This window comes from Acanthopagrus latus, chromosome 16 (assembly GCF_904848185.1).
Source record: "Acanthopagrus latus isolate v.2019 chromosome 16, fAcaLat1.1, whole genome shotgun sequence".
Classification (NCBI taxonomy): Eukaryota; Metazoa; Chordata; class Actinopteri; order Spariformes; family Sparidae; genus Acanthopagrus; species Acanthopagrus latus.
The window spans coordinates 3,185,540-3,206,568 of record NC_051054.1 but is presented as its reverse complement, the minus strand read 5'-3'; the positions used below and the strand labels follow the sequence as shown (position 1 = coordinate 3,206,568).

At 44.2% G+C, this 21,029-nt stretch overlaps 2 protein-coding genes and 1 long non-coding RNA gene across 4 annotated transcripts in view; 1 reads left to right on the top strand and 2 right to left on the bottom strand.

Annotated features, from left to right (window-relative positions):
* The window catches only part of slc4a11 (solute carrier family 4 member 11), a 101,041-nt gene extending 90,503 nt beyond the window's left edge, over positions 1–10,538 (bottom strand). The window contains exon 1 of one of the 2 annotated variants that reach the window (XM_037071265.1): positions 10,245–10,538. Coding sequence is in view for 1 of the 2 variants with exons in the window: in XM_037071266.1 (XP_036927161.1) it covers positions 10,245–10,305 (61 nt within the window). In the remaining variant the exon portion in view is untranslated. The remainder of the gene's footprint in view (positions 1–10,244) is intronic. The other variant, XM_037071266.1, reaches the window with a different exon arrangement.
* On the bottom strand, positions 6,624–8,906 carry LOC119004395. Its single transcript, XR_005070192.1, has 2 exons — positions 6,982–8,906; positions 6,624–6,895 (listed from the first exon to the last, which is right to left on the bottom strand). It is a non-coding gene; the product is annotated as an uncharacterized LOC119004395 (long non-coding RNA).
* Positions 10,539–14,968: 4,430 nt separating the features above from the next.
* Positions 14,969–21,029, top strand: ky (kyphoscoliosis peptidase). Its single transcript, XM_037125121.1, has 7 exons — positions 14,969–15,141; positions 16,014–16,609; positions 17,120–17,234; positions 17,321–17,438; positions 18,537–18,728; positions 18,910–19,100; positions 19,216–21,029. The coding sequence occupies exons 2-7, from the start codon at positions 16,034–16,036 to the stop codon at positions 20,541–20,543; spliced, it is 2,520 nt and encodes an 839-aa protein (XP_036981016.1). The 5' UTR covers positions 14,969–15,141; positions 16,014–16,033; the 3' UTR covers positions 20,544–21,029.

Below are 21,029 nucleotides of genomic sequence, written 5' to 3'. Positions count from 1 at the left end.
TTGTTGTTGTTTATGCTTTGCTCTGACACAGGAAGGGGGAGAGAGAGAGAGAGAGAGAGAGAGGCAGAGTGATAATCATAATAATACTCAGGAATAGAGGAGAAAATGGAGATGAAGGAAAGAGGAGGATGATGAGGAGGAGGAGGAGGACGATGATGAAGAAGAAGAGGAGAAGGAGGATGAGGGGAGCAGCTGGTTCTTGTTACTCTGCTGCCCCCACATATCACTGCAGGAGCTATCAGAATATAGCCTCCCGCAATTCCCTCTTTGTATGGGCATGGGTGTGTGTGTGTGTGTGTGTGTGTGTGTGTGTGTGTGTGTGTGTGTGTGTGTGTGTGTGTGTGTGTGTGTGTGTGCACAGCAGCGTTTAGCACAGAGCTGTAAGTATTGCCGAGGGGATGAGGGGCATATTTCAGGTCACAAACTAGCTACAGATTTAATTTGGAGAAGAACAACTTGATTATGTTCTCTCAGGCAAAAACCGGCTCGGGGAGATGTAACAGAGACGACACAGGTGAACACACACACACACGTCAGTGCAGGGACACACAATTCAACACGCATGCATGTGAGGTGAATATCTGAGGACTTTTTTGTGGCACTGCAGTACAGACTAAGTGCTGTTAAAACGCCGTCGTGTAAGCGCTCGTCTCTCACTTCTTCACAGCAGCATCAGGGCGACGATGCCTTCACTGTCATGCTAATGTGGCTCTGCCCGCCCAGTGTCTCGCTGCTTCCCTTGTCCATCAAATCAACATTTTTCTACATGTTTACCAGTTTACAAGTACCAGACGCTGAACAATATATCATCTCAGCATCGACGTTGCATTGTGCGCATGCACATTAGTGGAGTACGGAGGATATGGAGGAGTGGGGGAGAGTTGCCATGCAGCCAGGGGGGGCGCCAATCAATTTTCAATCATATAAACTGCTCTTAATTATAGTTTTTCCTATATCATTCTAAATCAAGAACAACAAGGCTTCTTGTGCACTGTAGCCCACGCAGTATGTGAATAATTATAATGATTTGGGACATCAAACAAATAAGGAGACGTAATATGCGAGGCTGCGGTATGCGTACACTTTCTTCATCAAGGACGCAGGCCTATTACTTTGACAACATTGCCTGTGTTAGTGTGCATTTTACTTGATTCATTTGTTCATTCATTAAGCCAATTACTGAGTTTGTGGCACGATACTACTAAATATCCTTCAGACACTGAAGAGGACGATTATCGACAAACACAAGCACGTCCCGCTGCAACTTTTTTCTGACTTGTGGATTCAAGATAATTTCTGGTGGCTGATCTACAGCAGACGTTTTTCTGATATCACATGATTTATTCATCTTTAAGGGTTCTTGGATTCGAAGGAGTACATGACTCTGCATGCACAGCAACTACCAATCATTCCTAATCGATGTATCGAACAAAGCAGGGCCTGTTTTGGTTGTTTGATTAAATGCAATGACATCTTTTCAAGCGCTTACTGGTTTGCTATAATAAAAGTAGTTAAAGGTTAAGTCATTTTCTGTTTATTTGAAGCCTCATAACAAAAATACCTTTGAGGATGTTCCAACCTTTTAAAACAGGAAAATACTACACTGTGAATTAATAATGTGACAGGCTCTCCCTGTCACACAACACTGTGGGCAGAACCTGCAGCGTGTTTTGGGGTTTATGCTTCGGTGCCAGGCGCGCTCTTTGACCTTCCATTGTCCTGAAGTCGGCTGCTTCAGCACGCCGAGACAACAGGAAGCTGGCTCACGCAGCAACTCAAGTCCACAAACAGTTTGGTCAAAAACAGAAGCATTATTGGGCGACTCCCTACCGCCCTGTTTTTTAAGCTGCAGCGAAGCACAAGTCGACCCTGCCAGCAGACAGACTGTGACCGTCTTAGTGCTAAAACTGACTCACTCCTTATGAGATCGTGGATCAGGACACGAAAATGATTACACGCTTTATAAAAAACATCAAACAAGTTTTGAGCCACGGATCAAATCAGTATTCGGAAAGAGCAGGAAGGAAAAAAAGGAGGAGAAAGACTGTAACGGTACAACTGCTCATCAAGCGTTTTAATATGCTCCTTTATTTTGAAATTCCTGTGGCGTGTTTGTGTCACCTTCTCTGTTTTTTAAGCATTCAAACGGTACCAGCACCAGGCAGGTGATGGCGAAGCACGACAAGAACGTTGACTTCCTACGTCTGGGTGCATCTCATCCTGAACGACTTCTGTTTTGGTGAACTCTTTAAGATAATAGATGCCAGCGTGACCTGGTTTTTTGACAGAATCAATCCTCACATGTGCCCGATAACAACCACGTGCCACACAGTAAATCCCACCTGCTCACTTAGAGTAAGCTGTCCTGGAGACCTGCACCACATATCAAACTGCCTGTGGGTGTAAAAATGAGGGTCCCAGTGCAACAAGCGTAGTGGTGAAGTTTCAGCCCTCATCTAACCAGGGAAGGCTGACTGAGCACACCGCACCTCCCTTCCTCGCCGCGCTCATTCATTCACATGCAGAAAGCTCTCCTACGCAAACAGCCTTTGCTTGCTCAAGGGCATGTAACCGCTTTTCTTGTTCACTTTCTCTGCCTCGCTCTGCCCACAGGCGCTCACATCTGAAACAGAACTCCTCTGGTCACAAGCACACAATCCTCAAAAAAAAAAAAAAAAAAAAGCCCCTCTCAGCTCAGACGAACCCTTATAAATATTCCTCGCACAACGTCCAAATAAAAAATGTGATAAGGATGGACTTTATTGTTCCCCGAGGGGAAACAAGGTAAGCAGCGGAGAAGAAGGTAATAAACCGGGAATAAAAAATGACATTTTAGCATAAATGTCTCTTTGATGCGAGTGTAAGGTTTCTGGATAATTGCTCGGACTGATATACAGCATGCAGATGTGATCAATAACCCTCAGTCCTCTGCAGACACAATGCAAAGTGCCTGCAGAGACTTTTTACTCCCACTAACAGCGATGCAGATGAAGGCTGAACCACCTCAGTGACTCAGGATTTCTAAACATAAGATTTTTGAATATAATCACAAACGCACTCAACAGGACAAATGATGTTGTCCAGTGACACACACACACACACACACACACACACACACACACACACACACACACACACACACACACACACACACACACACACACTGCCCTCTGCTGGAGGGCTCACAACAGTTACAGTGTCCAGATAATAAAACAAATATATTATTTACTTTCTGTTTTGTTCTAATGTTTTGAAATTTGTCTGAAACTGAGCAGAAGATGATTTAGGTCTTTGTGTATTTATTTATATAGGCTCTAGATTATAGTGGGTCAGAAGCGTATAGTGCACGGACTGGTTATCTCAGTGAGGATGATCTAATCTGGATTAGTCAGATACAGAAAACAGCAGAGAGTGTGTGTGAGTGTGTGTGTGGATGCAGCAGTGAATTTAAGACAGCGGCCGTGTCGTTTGACCTCCGGCTTCCTCTACATGTTTCCTGTCTTCAGTGTGATACCCTCCACACACACACACACACACACACACACACACACACACACACACGATGCTCCACAGGAAATGTTTGTTGTCTTTACGTTTCCAAAAAGCCCTGATGGGGAAGCAATGCTGACACAGACACTTTTAAACTTCAAGCGAGTGAGTGAAACGGTCACATCAGCAGCGTGGATCATCCTGCCGCCTCTGACCTCGCTGGAAGTCGCCCTCTTACAGGAAAAACCTGCCTGAAACACGACAGTGCTTCGTTTTAGAAAAGGTCCAGAGGTAATAGGTAATTACCAAGTAACAACCTGGACCACAATAACTGTCTTAAAATGTATTAAAAACAAAATGATTTCATAATAAAATTCTGTCTTTTCCAACAAGCGGTTCATAAACAGCCGGTCATTTCTTTAAAACATTTCCAGGAAACTTCAAACTTTCCTCATTCCAACTTGTTGGAAATCAAAATGCAACGATCAGCAAATGTTAGCCAGGAAATGTATACGTCTTTTATAAGCTGGAAAGTTTCCTTTTCCAGATATTTCTTAACTCTTAAAAATACCAGATTATCGCAAGAAATACTGTTCAGGTCACTGTCAAGACATTTGGGTGGAATTATTGTATTAACTTGGTAAAAATTCCATATATTACTTAGTTATAACCACCTACACACCATCAGATACGCAGAACTGTGAAATTACACAAATCTTTATAGTAAAAAGCTCACTGTCATGGCGAAATCCTTATTAAGTTACCATATTTCTATAAGAAGTGCTGTGGACAATCGTATCTGTGTGTGGGTCGTACTTCACTTTATCCTTAATGTGTCAGAACTACTGTAGATTAATTATCCTGCTACATCCAATAACACTGCCATGTGCTACTTCTACTTTATCTGATGAGTGCTTAAAGAATTAATTTTGAAATCTCTCGTCCATCTCTTTTGTAGGAAAATTATAATTTCCTGACATTCATCATTTAGGAATCCAGAGAGTCTGCAGAAGTGTTCCCGTTCTCTCAGCCGCGGGATGCAGGATTCTACTTTGTGCTATTAATATTTTCCTTTTTTTTTCCCTTTCTTGCCAGAGTGCATGTCACTATTATCAAAATAGATTAAGCTGCCTTGTTTTTTGCTTTGTAGAGAAAAAAAATAACGTCACTGCAGAAAGCGAGGACACCTCGTTTGTGTTTGCGCACTGAGCAGGAAGACGGCAAAGACACAGTCGGTGGACAAACAACTGGGTGGGACTTCCTCTCCTCGCGACCGGCTCCTGCCTCACATTGTCCGTTGTTTTTTAAGATGCTGGCCAAGTGCCGCTTGGCAAGCAGAATGTACAAAAAGGCGGCCGTCATGAAAGCCGCACATAAACACATGCAGGCTAATTCAAACAAAATGGAGGCTCTCGCTCACACGCACGCACTCTGAATATGGGCCCGCATGATTTATCTGCTGCCAGTAGCGTACAGCAATATGAAGCGTCTTGATCTTGTATGCATTAGGTTTTATGCTAATGAAATACGTCTCAATATAAATCAAAATGTAAGTATTATTTCTGCAATATCCTCCCAAATTCATGTGATATCGGCTACACAACATCTAAGGCTGCAACTAACAATCACTCTCACTGATTACTCTGCTTCATAAATGTCAGAGAATAGTGACACACTTCCATCCTCCACTCTCAGAGAACAGGCTGACGTCTTCAGAAGATAAACAGTTTATAAAGATACAAACAGAGAAAAAACAGCAAACCGACTCTTCTGAGCAGCTGGAACAGATGTTAGTTTGTTCTGTCGGTGTATTGATTGTTTGATTGACTTGTTGCAGCAGCTTGTTGAGGCGCTTCCTACCTCATCCTGCAGTAAAACTGCTGGAATCTGCTGAGATGTAAAAACGTTTTGAGTGTAACGTGACTGCAGAACGAGTCGTCCTCCAAACTTAACTGTTAACAGATAGAAATCATAAATCTCCTTCTCACACAAGGATCTGCAGAAGTCACTGTTGATAAGTTCAGATTTAGATTTGAAGGTAACTTCTCCAGTGAGAGATTTTTATTAAGGTGACCTTCGTTGTCACTCCTCAGTTATTTTTTTTTAACGCCTGCTCTCAGCTGTATGTTCGTCCTATGTGCGCCTGTTGTTGTTCGTCAGCGTGTAACCGGTCCGACACGTGACGTGTGCACTGTACGACCTGACAACTGCAGCTCGACAACTAGCACGAATGCTGCTCTGATTGTAAACATCAAACGGCCTGACAGAGTGGAACAATATATTTATATGACCCTCCGAAATAGTAGAAAGAGACACGTGTGGTGTGAGTTGATGGTTATTACGTCCGTATTTTTGGATTACTGCTCAGACGAACAAGCTGAAGCTAAACAAGACTTCAGCATCTGATTTGTGACATTTTAAAAGATTTCATAAATAAGTTAGTTCTTGCATTTAAACCCTTAAATCATGAGCATCTGTCATCATATCACACTGTATGTGAGCTTATATGATATTTTCTAACCCGGACTCGATGTTTGACCCGTTTAACTCGGCCAGTAAAGCAGGACTGAGGGAGCTGGACGCTAAGTGAGTCGCTGATTGATTAATGTCTTCACCAGTAGCTACTTGATTCCAGCGCAGTCCCACCAGACAGCAGTTAATGAATGACACTTAACAAACAATTAACTCTGTGAACTGAATCCCCACACGTCCGTGAACAGACCATCGACACTGCTATTTAACACCGACAGACGGAAGCTGTGAAGGTAAGTTCGACTCGTGGTTCACAGAGAAACACAAAAAAAAAAGAAAAGCTCTGAAAATACTGAGATCACATCTGTTGCTTCATATCAATGAAGACACATTATTAAATCCTGAATGTATTTAGACCTTGGGTAAGCTACTGACTAATACCACACTAAGACTTTTGTGAAAAAAAAAACTAATTATCTCAGCTTGAAAAACCTTTCAACAAGGTTTGTTAGAACTGTACACGTCTCTAAAATGACCAAAGTTCAACAAGGCTGCGACATAATATACCTTCTCCACAAGTAAATCAATCTCTTCTCTCTGATGCTGCCAGATGTTTGTCCTCTTTCACAAAAGGATACGTGTCTGCAAATGCAGCTGCAGACTCCTGCTGAAAATATATTTATTTCCTTCTGCAATTTTGCAACATGGAATTCGACAAATTTTCGCGACACCCCTAATGTTTCTGCTCCTGTAAATTGTCTGTATGATGAACACGGATGAAACTATGCAAGAAAAAGTGCCAAAGCTTACAGGTACGTTATGTTTCTCACAGACAAAGACACAGTCGTGCTGTAACTGAAAGAGTTTTCTGCAGTAATTCAATACTGCAGGATGCACCGAACCAGAGACAAACAGGACAAACAAGTCAGAACATCTGCACACAAGAAGAAGAACAGAGAGTTAATATAGAGGTTATATTGTGATAATATAACAAACCATCAGTAGTCCATACGGTCTGACCTCTAGACTGTGACCTATCTTTCGTAATGTGTACCGCACTGTACTGACGGGGTTGTGGGTGTATTCTCCAGAGTGGGTCGAACATGCAGAACACGGTGTTAACAGCGTCAGAGATGGAGGCTCGACTCCCGCCGGATCAAAAAAAAACAAGCCATGTATGCACTCTCAAGTCCATAAGGAGCTCAGGATGAAAGTGCCAGCCAAATGGCATATAAAAAAAAAAATAATAATAATAATAATAAAAAAAAAAGAAGAGGTATAATCCTGGTTAAGACAGTTACACAATACACACTGGATGATGTGCAGCAGCAGCAACAACAGCAAAAAGTGCTTGTTTGGGGAAATTAAAGGTCATAAGAGTGCAGAACTTTGTGAGGATTCAGGACTGTAAAGCTTCTGTACGACCAATTAAAAGTACGAGATAAGACGAAGGGAAGGTTCAGAAAGGTTAATGTCTTTCTGCCGAGTGTTCAAATTACGAGCACCTTGATTTCATTTTTATGTAGATCAGAAAAAAAAATCTATACCCTGAAAACCTTTCTGAACTAATTACACTTCATATGGTTTCTGTTAGGGCTCAGCAATATATCAGCATATATATTTTAAATTCCCGACAGTATTGTACGATATTTGTATTGATCGCTATCTCGTCCAGATCTCCTCACCGATGATCCGATAAGGGGAAAAAGTCTGGACGCAGCGCTGGACACCGAGGCCCATTCTTTCTTATCTGGCGCTGCTCGGTGAAGCCGTGAAGCCGATAAAAGTTGGGTCTTTTCCGACTGCTGCAGAGCTTCCGAATTGTGCAGCTCACAAAACGTCTTCTGGACTTTTCCTGAACGTTATTGGACTGAATGGATCGAATTCTGATAGTGAAACGAGTCATTTCAAGAAGCTTGGTGCGCCCCAAGAAGTTTACAAACTATTTTTCTGCCAGTCTCTCGTGTTGACCCTTTCCTCCTACTTACATGCTATTGAACTGTAAATTACAAAATCATCACTGGATTGCTCCTTTTTGGACCAAAATTCTGCCGGTCTTATTTCACAGCTTTCGAGAGGCTCTGAAATGTAAATGTGGGGCTGGAGACGCCGTCAAGATGCCACATTTCTCTGTTTGTTGGATTTAAGGCGTCTTGTTTACATGTGTTTCTGGCACCAGTGACGCTGTTTACTGTTCCTGTGTGTTCAGCATTTCCTCTACATCCATACAGAATGAGTTACTGCTGTATTCTTCACATTTCCCCCCCTCACACATCATAACACGTCTGCAAAGATAAAACAGGCCGATATTATATAGTATTATACAGTATTTTCTTGAAGTCTGATGGCCAATAAATTAATGTAATTTAAAAATACAATTCTCTGATGCAGCATCTGTTATTTGTCTGCAGTCAACACTCACTTCCGCCCACTACACCATCTGATTTATAGTGTCACTGATTAATGATTAAGGCAATTGTACAAAAAATGTACAAACTGGTAATCAGAGATACACACATATATTAAAAAGTGTTTTCGTACTTATTACAAATACTTGCTCATGAAATGCGTCAGCATAAAATGCCAGATACTAGTATGTTAGAAGTATTTTGTTACAAAAAGATCAGAAAGTCCAAAAAGACTTGAGTAAATTGTAGTTAGTTCCAATTAATTACTGCTTATTTTCCACTTTGGGAACAAGATTTTTCTTCCAGTTATCTTAAATTTTACATTTAGCAGACACCTATGTCCAAAGCGACTTAATTCATGCACACAGTCTTGCATCAGGAGCAGTTTGGGGATTCAGTATCTTGCCCAAACTTTGCCATGCAGACGAGGGGAATCGAACCACCGACCTTCTGATAACAAGACATTGGCTGCCCCTGAGCCACAGTCACCCATCATCTGCTAAATTAATGCTCTGAAGCAATGTCATCTCACACCAGGTAGGTAACACGTTACCATTAATAACCTACGTACACTGAATTATCTGCAGAGTAACAAGAAACTATAAAAATGGAGCAGAGGAAGTTTGAAGTAGCAGAAAATGGAAAATACTCAAGTAAAAATGTACTTTTCCATCACTGGTTGTTCAGAGAGAGTTTCATCTTTGCTGCAAATGAGTATCGGTCTCAAATATCGGTTTTCTGTCTCCTTAATATCGGCACTGAAACAACATATCAGTCGTCTCCTACTTTGCCGGTTTCCTACAATAAATCACTGTTTTTAAGAATTAATAACCAAAACAGTGCTACAGAAGTATATGAGTCAAACCTTCGTGTAAAAGCATAATTACAATGAAAGAGGCACTTTTAAGATTTACCATATTGTCGTTTTCGGGTCAAACTCATTTTCAGTGGGGGTGGAGGGGTAAATTAGCAATAGCATCAAAATCTCTATTTTTAAAACAGTAAGAAGTCTCGACACAACATGAAACTTTGCTCGTAGTATCACCAGGGTCTCTACACATGAACACCAGCATTGAGAGTTTACTAAAAAGAAAGTTTTTGAACAACTCACGTTAGCAGTAGCTTGTCCCGCTCGCCACCGTGAATGTGACATAACATGGAGGACAGTTAAGGTGGAACTACTGTCTTCCAGCAACAACTATCCACGCGAGATCTCACGTGACTTTTCCGGCTTTTGATTTTAGTATTTTTCAACTTCAAGGTCAATATTGACAAAACAACAAATTATCTGTGCATTTCTACGGAACTAAGCTTTAGGAACGTTCCACCTTAACTGTCCTCCATGTTAGGAGATCGAGTGTTCTCTGCTGCCATGACGACGGCTAGCGAAACAAGCTACTGCTAACATGAGCTGTTCAAAAACTTTCTTTTTGATAAACTCTATGTACACAAAAAATGTTCCCAGTGCTGGTATTCATGTGTAGAGACCCTGGTGATAATACGAGCAAAGTTTCACGTTGTGTCGAGACTTCTTAGTGTTTTAAAAATAGAGATTTTGATGCTAGCTTAAAAGTGCCCCATGCGCTCCCAGTGAAAATGAGCATGACCCCAAAACGAAAATAAGGTAAATCTTAATTATGCTTTTACATGAAGGTTTAACTCATATACATTCACAAAAAAAAAACGGCTAGCTTGCATTTTAGTGAGGGTTTTACTTTAACCGATAATCCCTCCTCTGGTGCAGTTTGCGTCTCGTTTAATTAAGAAGTCTGATTAATTTGTCTGTTATGGACGAATCACAGTTAAACCGCGAACGTCTCGACAGTTTAAACGCATTTAAAACCTTCTTAGTAAAGTCACTCAAACGCATCTTACCTCTTGTGAATCGATTAACCGACAGCCCGGTCGACTCTCCGTCGTCTCTGACCGTCCTCATGTCTCCAGAAGACGTCAAAATGTCTCCTGACGGCCGCGTTGTCTCTGCTGTCCGCAGGCAGCAGGTGAAACCTCAGGCAGGTGTCGACGGTCCTCTACATTCAGTACAACAACAACAACAACAACAGCGAAAAGTAACGCGAGTATCGCGGAGTAATCACCGGAGTCACCAGGTGTTGATGGCAGCACGCGCCGCCGCCGAGTGCCCCGCAGCTGCGACCACGCCCACCGCACGCTGCAGGCACGAGACCTGTCAGAGGACAGCAGGATGAGCGGGACTGATGGAGCTTCATCATCATCATCATCATCATCACACCTGAGGAAACAACACCACACCTGACCTCAACACAACAAGCTCAAGTTAAAATGAATTTACTTTGTGTCGTTATTTTACAGACAACATGAGCAGAAACTGAGTCTTTCCTCACTGTGATCAAAAAATACATTTGGCAGAAACATTGTTGGAGTTTATTGATGGTAAATGCAAAAAAAAAAATCTGCCATTAAACAGGAAAATTTGAATGACTGACTGTCACTGAAGAAACAAGAAACAAAAGTTTTGAATCCAAAAAACTAAAGAGTTTTGATTTACAAACTCAATATTTAACTTGCAAAAAAAGTTTTTGATCCATAAATACAGTTTTTTTTAATTCTTTTACTCTTTTAAAATGAACTTTTGCCGTCAATAAAACAATTCTTGATTGCAGCGTCCTTTATTTGCTCTCAATATTCCATATTACTGTATTATAAAGACACAAAAGTAACTGCATCTCCGACATTTCAGTTTATTTCTCAGGTAACAACGGATGGATGTCATACGTGAGCACAATCTGATGCGTATGTATCCAGCAGATTAACAAATATGTTTAATTCGATGTTGTTGGATTAGGCTTGATTGAATTAAAGTGGATTGTTGGGTCTTGGCGGAGGTATACGCTCTACTGAGTGTGTCTCTGTCTGCCTGAAAACCCTCCTGACTTGTTGCACAGAGATTTTCCCCCCTCATTTTTTAAATTTTAAATCATTTTAGTGGCGATATTATGGCTGATCGTTCACAAAAATGGCTCATTGCTCCTCTTCTTTTTAAAGTGGGCAACTGTTAGCAGGTTCATCCTCAAAATATTCACCAGGATGACGACGGGAGAAGATCTGGATCAGATTCAAACTTTTGCATACGTGCTAAATGATCATTATCTTAATCTTTTACTGCACTGCTGAATTGAAAGCACAGGTATTACCACCGTATGCTCACCGTTACTGCTGTATTTAAAATATTTCAATTACAATGCACGATTTATTCATTATTTAATTGCATTTTCAGAGGCGAGGTGTCCATATAAAGCTGTTTTTCCAGACACATTACAAGTAGAGGGAGCCGTTATCAGCTGCAGGAGTTCTGGGAGTTGTTGGTTGTTAATTATTTCATGCCGAGCGCCCTCAGGTAGACGTGCTTTTATTCACCGCAAAGGTTGTATCCCAGAAACTATAAAGTGTATAAAGCTTGTCTTATGAAGCTTTTATTTGTATCTGTAGGTGGGAGTCGAATCTTTGATCACAGCAGTCTGGCGGCACCTTTCTCATCGTCCAAGTTGGAGCGTGCTTTTTGTCGTAATGGACTCAGATTGTGGCTCCGGCTGCAGGTCTGGTGTCCACGTGAGATTTGGAGACACAACAAAGATTCCTGCCTTCGTCTCCAGCGCTCTTGTTTCTTGATCTTTTCTCAGACTGCACCACATTTCCACCACTGCTGCTGCTGCAATAACGAGAGCGGCCGAGCACATTACACCGGCTCCAGGTTTGAGATAGAACGGGTTTCAAAGTGCGTCTGCTGGTTTATAAATCACACAACAGCCAAAGGCCAAAACACGCGTCCGATATGTTTGAGGAATATACACCCAGGTTGGTCCCTCAGATCTGAAGGAAACAGGTTTTGTGCCTGCGGTCATGGAGCAAACTCGGTGGAGATGCGTGCAGACGGCGTGCTGCACACACCGAGGACCACCCGATGATGCTCCTCCACTGCGGACACTTTCAAGTCCACATTTCAAACGATCGGAACGATTAAAACACCTTTAAACGTGTCTTGTAGGAGACATGTTGTATTATAAGCTTAGCGTGAAAGTTCATTCCTGAGCTGAAGGAAACAAAAGAAATCTTCACTGAAAGTCGTCTGCAGGTGGAGTTTGTAAGACAAGTCGTTTTAGAGGTTGTGTTGATAACATTTCATCTTCTTCTTTTCCTCTTATCCTCAAATACACTATTATGACTGTAAATCGATCAATTTAAAAGTTCTTTCGAGTCCAAAATGATTGTTTTGTTCATCGCTGTGTAAGAATTCTGGAGTTTTGGTTTTGAGAGCCAGCAGCATAACGATGTTTTTGCATCACGTGGTGTCCATGTTTCTCCAACATCAAGTTGTCTTGGTAGTCGTGAGTTTGCAGGGAAATTAGCAAGCTAGCATTAGCAACATTAGTGTTATTTTTCTCATGTGAATTCCTCATTTTGACATATTTTCACACGTGAAAATGAAATAATCTAACATGTCAACTGAGCCTTTTCACAAGTGATTTGCTTTTTTTCCCCACATACAGTGTGAATAAATAGATCCAAGTGTGTTTCTTTGCAATTAGCTTCATTTCAGTGTCACTTTTTCTGTGACCTGAGTCGATGACCAGTGTTTGAGTGTATAATAAGAGACAACTTTGCAGAAAATTGTCATTTTAAATGGAATAAATGCTCCTGATAGAATTAAGAAACCATCCTGACACTCTGACTCATCTGTCTGATGGTTTAACAATGCGAGTGCTTCCTGAATTTTAGAATAAACCAGGAAAAAAAAAACACAAAATTCCAACATCTGAAGCTCCTGAACTCCGAAGGCACTGAAATCCATATTTTTCTTCTCACTGTAAGAAATTCACCCGTGCCTGGAAGCAGATTAACATTTTCTCTGCCTGCAGTGATTTCCTTTTCATTTCGCTGCCATATCGACGCTTCACATCTCCCCTCCATGTGTTTCACCTCTCTTTGAGCTGGAGAGAATCCCCCTCCTGTTCCTCTGCTTTCCCTAATAAGCCAGAGCGAGATTCCTTGGCTGACAGCTGTTCCAGATGGCATTATTACTCCACGGTTTCACAGTCAGCTGGCTCAGGATCCACCACCGGCGGAGGAGGCTGCCCCCCTCCGCCGTGCCCACGAGTCAACATCAACACCAGCATATGGCGGCGTTATGTAACAGTGTGTCTGCGGGGTGGGTCTACGTTACGGTGATCGGTTCTGCTCGCTCTTCTGGAGGTTCAGTTGGAGAAAAAAAACGGGTTCGGGTGCTGATTTCCTGTCTGCAGTCTTTACGTTTGCACAGAAGTGCTGGTGGTGACAGGTAGAGTTTTATAGACGAAGGTGAGAAAACCACAGAGCTGGTCGAGCTTCAAAAGTTTGCAGCGCCTGCGATGAACATAAAAGATGATCCACTGGACTGTTGTGTGATTAGATTACATTCTGGACGGTGTCTCTGAGCATATATCAGCTCTGCTGCGTGTCTTTATTTCACTCAGTTTTTCACCATATTCAAAGTTTGTCCAGCATTTCCTGTTGGGTTTTTCCCCAGTTATGTATAGACAGTTTTCCACTTTTGCATCTCCTCTACTTCAACCAGCAGAAGAAGGAGATCTTACTCTGATCAACCTCAGAGTTTTTTACTGAAAGTGACTATAATCAATATAATAATAATAATAACAATAACGGCCCAAATGACAAGAGGGAAGGTGGAAGGCGTCACTGCAGTTCCCTTCAGCTCTGCAGGTGTTTTTTGAAGCATGTTTCCCACAAATGTTTTTATTTATTCGGATTGGTCTCATAGTGTAGAACATGTCTGCAGCTGCTTGTAGCGAAGACGAAGTGCTGATAAACCAACAATACGTAGCTGGTTTAGCCTTCCATCAAGTTTAAGTAGTGATCCAAGTATTTAAATTTGATACAGCGGAGCGCCTGCACGCCTTCTTCCTCTTCCTTGTCCAAGCTTGGAGCATATGTTACCCATAATGCAACTCAAGTGAAGACAGTTTGGTTGGAGGTTCAGGTGTATCATGCAAGTAGAGATGTCGCCATGAACATGACATACAGTGGAACTCTACGTACGTTGTTCAGGTTGTAGCGCTGCTTTAAGCACTTTGATTTGTGATTTCAGGCTGTTTATATAAAACTAACTTCTGTCTTCATCTTTGTTTATTCATCGGATTAGATTCTGACTGCTGCCCAGCAAAAAATGCACCTATAACAGATAAAACCGTGCATCCTGCGTGTTGTTCCGTTGACGTGGCCCTTCGTGAACCCTTCGGCCCCGTTTCTTTGAACACGCGACTCTTCGCTGAATCCGACCCCTCCGATCGCGGCCAACACGTGCTCACGCGCCAACCGTCCAAACGGCGAGCACAAACTCTCGCAATCCATCCACACACACACACACACACACACATGCACGGCGACCCACACAACCTCACACTCACTCGTGCAGCTCAGATATGCTGCATTGTGTTCGCGCTGATTAGCACACACACACACGCACGTCAGAACACACATCTGCACAGCACACACAGTCACACACTTCTGATACACACTCGCATGGACGTCACACTCCTGAGTTGGGGCTTACTCTATTGGCTGGTCTTAACTGCTTTGTAGTATTTTTAGGCCTGTTATTCTGGGGCCTGTCCTGGCAGGCCACTGGGAGAGTATATAAGCCTCCCCCTGCATGTGGGGACCACTGAGAACACACAGTGGAAACATCTCCGCCGACACTCCGGCAAAACATCCAGCAGGCATTTTAAATCCTCTCAGGGTGAGTAAAAGCCTCTGTGACTCTTTAAGGATGCAGCGACAGTTAAACCTGCCTCGACTGTGTCTGCTTTGGTGAATCTGACGTAAATCTGACATTTTCAAGAGTTATCAGGGAACACTGAAGGAAGTATCAGTGGTACTTAAATGCTTGAGGAAGTAAGCAGTGTCCTGAGAAAAGAGCATGATTTTATTTGAACTTCGGGGGGGGGTTGGATTTGCTCCAACATGAGGGGTGATACCTCGCGCTATCCTCTGGGACCTTCACTTTAGTCGCACTCCAGGAAGGTTGGAGGTCAGGGTCAGCCGCAGCCCACAGAGCTGAGAGGACTGCTGAAGGACACTTGAGCCAGGCAGGTCCTCGCCAGCGAGGTGGCTTCAGCCCGGGTCATCTGGATGAAGGACGGTTATTGTCCCTTTCTGAGGATCATGTCATTTTCCCGCATTTATATCAAAATATGTTCATGAAGTGTTGCATGCGAGCATCAATCTGCAGGTTCATCACATGCAGGACGTTATGAGGTCAAACTATTCCGGTGAAGACTTTGACTCTTCGCGCTGTTCGCTGTGACACTGACTAATGAGTCCAACCTTTGCGTTAATTTCTGGTCATGAATAGACATGATATAATTGCCAATTCATCACTGTCGTACGCAGAATGTACTGTATAGAGTATACCTCTGCTTCTCTCTGTGCAGCACGTGTAGAAGTGTGTATGGATCTTGACGAGTGACGAGTTCCCGCAGCAGTCGTGTCTCATTTTAAGCCATCGAACGAGGCGCCGAAGCTCAACCTGCTCTCAGGATTAAGAACATTAATCTAAAAATAGCTCAAAGAGAATGACTTGTGTCTTTTATCTACCTTCTCTCCGGTTAGGGCGCCATGCTTCCAGCATAATGTCGGCTACAGTTGCATCTCAGAAGTTCTCCTTCCCCTTCTCCTGTGCTGCACGCCTTTCCCAGCAAGATGAGGTGACGCAGGCGGGATGCGTTCAGGTGAAGGCCCTGGCCCTTCACGACCTTCAGGAGAAGACAATCTTAAGCAGCCCTGTTGCAGTTATAGGTGCTCTGGTGCACGGTGAGAACCAGGGTAAAGAGAGTCCAAAGCCTCTTCCTAAAGGGGAGAACTTTGCAGCCGCCCAGGTCCTGATCCGTGCTGAATCCTCCCAGAGTGCCGTGCTGTCCAGGCAGAGTGTGTTTGAGAAGCTGCTGGTGGAAAGTGAAGACCAGCGTCCCGCTGCGAAGAGGCAGCTGTCGTCCGAGAGCGCAGCCAGGACCATCACAGTGGTGAAGAAGAGCGCGGTGAGGCAGGAGGCCGAAGAGCCGAGGCGCCTGAAACCAAAGTCATTCACGGGTCAGAGGGTGTCACTGTGCGCCGGGGCGGCAGGGAAGAGGAGGCGTCGAAAGGACCTCTTCACCAGCTCTGAGGTCTTCCACCGGGTGGATTCACACGTCATCAGGACCGGAGCAGAGGTGACGACACGTACACAGCACATGATCATAAAACAACAGAGGAAGCGCCGACACATTAACTGATCACTGATTCCCCCCCAAAAATTACCAACAGCCCACGTGTCACCTGTTCAGCTACACACAACTAAACACATTCACAGCAGGATAAAATCAGAACCAAGAGCAACAAAAACAAAACCATAAAAGAAACTCTCGGTCTTTTGTGTTCCTGAGCTCTGCAGGGAAGAAGAGCTCTGAAGGCTGACAACATCTCCTCATCTGCTGCCATAAAACCATAATAAAACAGCGCAGCTTTCAAGCAGCACTCGCATCCTTGAGCAAGGATGGTGACCCGGTTCGCTCAGCACACTGAATGACATTGAGAGACGCAGGCGAACAGAATGATGCTGTAAAAAAAAAATAAAATAAAATGGGGGATGGTTTAAATGAAAGGTCTTGATGCTGGACTGCATTTTATAATGAAAAGAAAACTCTGTGACGGTCTTTTGTGTGCGTTTGTTTGTGTTGCAGCTGAAGGAAAAGCGCGTCCATGATGTAAAGGTGATCGTACAGAGCATCACACAGGGAGCGAGGAGCGAGCTGGAGAGGCTTCGTGCCATCTGGGTCTGGCTGTGCCACAACATCGGTTGGTTCTTTGATTATGCATTTCAGGAAGAACAATTATTATAATCATATCTCGTTCTGGAATAAGAGGGATTGTCATCGTCACAGAGTACGATGTGGGCGGATACCTCGGACACTCGGAGAAGCTGAGCTCTCCAGAGGAGGTGATCGCAGCCGGGCGGGGTGTGTGCTGCGGCTACTCCAGCCTCTGTACGGAGATGTGCAGGTAAACACGCCCAAACTACAGTCTTCAAATGAGTGCCAGTGCTATTAAAACCTTCCAGGCTGTTATATTAAGCTTTGCAATTAAGTTTCAAGCCACTTAAAGCTACACTCATTGTTTTTTGGGCCACTTGGGGGCAACGGTACAAGCTGGAAACCCAACAATAATTTAATATAATCAAACTCTTATAAATGCACATAATAAAAAAAATGTTATGTGTGCATTCACTTGAGGGGAAACATCAGGATCTTAAAGGATAAGTTCACCCCAAAATTCAGTCATTGTCTACTCTAGTTTCTTCGAACCACACAACTTTTCTGGAGCTTCACAGCACAACAGCTGCAGACTGAAGTAGACTGGGACATAAAACGGCTTGTCGAGCATAATCCAAGTCTCTGGAAGCTGCAAGATACCAAATGTATTCTAAAAGATGTTATTTGCACCGTTTTCCAAGCCAAAATCTTCTCTGTAGCTGCTAAGATCACACACATCTTTTTTTAAATAAATTTGGATTTTGGAGCTTCTGGAAGACTTATGATGGACGAGCTGTATGGGTGTAATTTTTGTCAGCATCTTCTTCAATTGATTAGGAGAATGCTCAGAAAAGTTTTCGAGGGTGAGAGGATAATGACTGAATTTTCATTTTGGGGTGAACTTCCCTTTAAGCTGCTAAACGCTCCAGTAAAATGTGCCACTTTACCATCCAATTAGTTGCTGATCTGCCTGCTGTTCGGTGGATTTATGAGACCTCTTTAGCTTAAAATAACCAAGTACAGTTGAAATAAGGTTGATGAAACTCTTGCGGTGTACAGAAAGATTTCCATTCTGCTGAAAAATACACAATTTATTCATCTATACGTCAATATACACTCATGCTGGAGTGTCCTTTATTTCAATTATTGCATTTAGTATTGTGTTCTTCCTCTGCATCCTTGATACCTCCTGAGTTCAAGCCAGGCATTTCCAGTAAAAACTCACTGTGCACTGAGTCCCTTTAATGAAAGACTGACGACACAAACAACAACCTTGAACTTGAGTTTCAGGATGTGGGATGTGAAACAAAAGGCAGTGAGTGCTTTCTGTTGGGTTTTCTGTTGACAGAGAGGTGGGCATCGAGTGTCAGGAAGTGCCAGGCCACAGTAAGGGCATCGGGTACCGCCAGGGCCAGAGCCTCCAGAATGTGAAATCCGATCACCTGTGGAACGCCGTGCTCCTGGGAGGACAGTGGTTCCTGTTGGACGCCTGCTGGGGAGCAGGACGAGTGGACATGGAGCACGAGAGTTTCGTCAAAAGGTCTGAAAAGAAACCAAAGAGTGATTCCGCTGCATTCACCGTTCGGAGATGATGCAGTTATACAGTGAACGTTTTCGATCCAGAAATCAGAGTTTGCTCTTTTGTTTGTTTTCACACGACCGAAAACCTGCTGCGAGTTGGGTCTCAAACCAGTCTGCTGTCTCCATCTGTTGCCTCCAAGGTTCGATGATTTCTATTTCCTAACGGACCCAGAGGAGTTCATAGATTCACACTTCCCCGATGAGGACAAATGGCAGCTCCTGGACGTGCCCATCAGCCTGGAGGAGTTTGAGAGGAGAGTCTTCAAGACCTCAGCCTTCTTCACCATGGGGCTCCGGCTGATTCAGCCGCATCACTGTTACATCATCACAGGTCTGTTCAAACTATTATTTTGTTTTGTTTTAGCTTCTTTAACTCAAACCCGGGCAATTACGTTTGAATCAATCTCTTCTAAAATTCCTTAAAAGTCTTCTGATTCCCTCCCCAGATGACGGCGAGGCAAACGTGTCCCTCGGCTTCTCCAGGCCGACAACTTTTACCCACGAGATCACACAGCACCAGGATCTTCTCCACTGTGGAGCTTCAGAGCAGAGAGAGTCCGGAAACTCCTCCTACGGCCTCCTGACGGTCTCGCATCGGAACATGAAGCTGCAGCTCCTGCCGCCCGCCACCGGCGTGTATGACGTGAAGATCTTCGCCAGACCTGAAGCGGCCACCACGCCTCTGATCTGGGTCTGCTCCTTCACAGTCGAGTGTCCGATCCCCAGGGCCATGGAGGAGATCCCGGAGAACCCCTTCTTGTCGTGGGGGCTGCAGCCCGTCGCAGGATCTCTGGGCGTCGGGGGCAGCAGCCAGGGCAGCGAGGTGGCCGAGGTGGAAGAAGGCGTTTTTGAACTGGCGTTGAAGACATCCAGGCCTCTGATGATGCTGTGTGAGCTGGTGCACCCACAGCTGGAGGCTGCTGTGGCCAAGCGGTGCCTGGTCACTCAGATTCAACCGAATGTCCTCACCTGCCACGTCCTGTGCCCCCTGCGAGGCTTCTACCGGCTGTCAGTGTTCGTGCGGGACCACGAGAAAACGGAAGTCAAGTTCCAGAATGCTGCCAACTTCCTGCTGCACTGCAAAGGGAAGGTGGTCAGTCCGGATGAGCTCTTCCCTCCTAACCTCGGTTCCGCATGTGGGCCCGGAACCCGCACGACAGAGGCGGGACTGTCCAAGTTCAGCCACACGACAGCGCTGGTGAGCACCCAGCAAGGCAAGTGTAACATCACCTTCCACAACCAGCGCGACCTGGAGCTCCACACCGTGCTCAGCAGAGACGAGAACAAAATGGCAGCCCTCCCACTCTCACGCTACCTCTTCTGCACGTACACAGACAGCAAGGTGACGGTGAGCGTCAGTCTCCCCGATCCTGGGGTGTATCGCCTGGGCCTGTATGCCAAGCTAGCCCCCGGTGGAGATTTCAACCCCATGTGTGACTTTGTTCTGAGGAACAGCTGCGATCAGCCGGGGCCTCCGTTCCCCTGCGTCTACGCCGCCTGGAGGAAAGGCTGCGTGCTCTTTGAGCCCCGTGCGGGCCTGCTGGAGCCCCTCTCCTGGGTCCGCTTCAGGGTGAGGATCCCCGGGGCCCAGAGGGTGAGCGTGGTGGGAGAGACGAGAACTGATCTGAAACTGAACAAGAGCAGAGTCTGGGAGGGCGACGTTTCCACAGGAAACGGTCTCCAACAACTGAAACTGGCCGCCGCCTCGGGGGAGTCCAGTGACATGGACGTCCTGATGACCTTTGACGTCAAGCAGTTGGAGAGAGAAGTGTGAAAACTCGAGGCCAGTGGAGAGCAGATGGATCAGCGTCTCAATATAGCTGTTAATTGCCTTCTGATGTTATTGATACGGACTGATGAAAATCAGACATGGGGTCGAACATTTCTGCACATAATTCAAACTGTGATCCGTTATCCTTCAGGGTTGAACTGCATCATCATCATCATCATCATCATCATCATACAGATGGAGTCAGGTTACTGCCAGTCGTTTCTAAAGGTGTATAAAATTGAATTTGAAATATGATCCTGTGAATTTGTGAACTTTGTAGCAATGAATTGATAGAAATGTGTTGCCCGACTCTTTGATCCAGGCAGCCTCAAGTACAAAAAGATGATCGACAGTGGTGCTCAGCTATGGTGCTTAGCGGTGATATCGTACTGATCAAGAGTGCATTAGTGCGTTGCTGTTACGTAATACGGAGTAAATCTGCAATATGAAATGATGCTCTGCAAAAGAAATAAAAAATAAACTGTGAAA

Bases quoted from the DNA above. Each gene is read 5' to 3' on its own strand.
- ky (XM_037125121.1), top strand. From the start codon at position 16,034: ATGTCGGCTACAGTTGCATCTCAGAAGTTCTCCTTCCCCTTCTCCTGT. The intron at 17,439-18,536 runs GTAAACACGCCC...TTCTGTTGACAG, and splicing joins CTCTGTACGGAGATGTGCAG to AGAGGTGGGCATCGAGTGTC. The intron at 19,101-19,215 runs GTCTGTTCAAAC...TTCCCTCCCCAG, and splicing joins TCACTGTTACATCATCACAG to ATGACGGCGAGGCAAACGTG.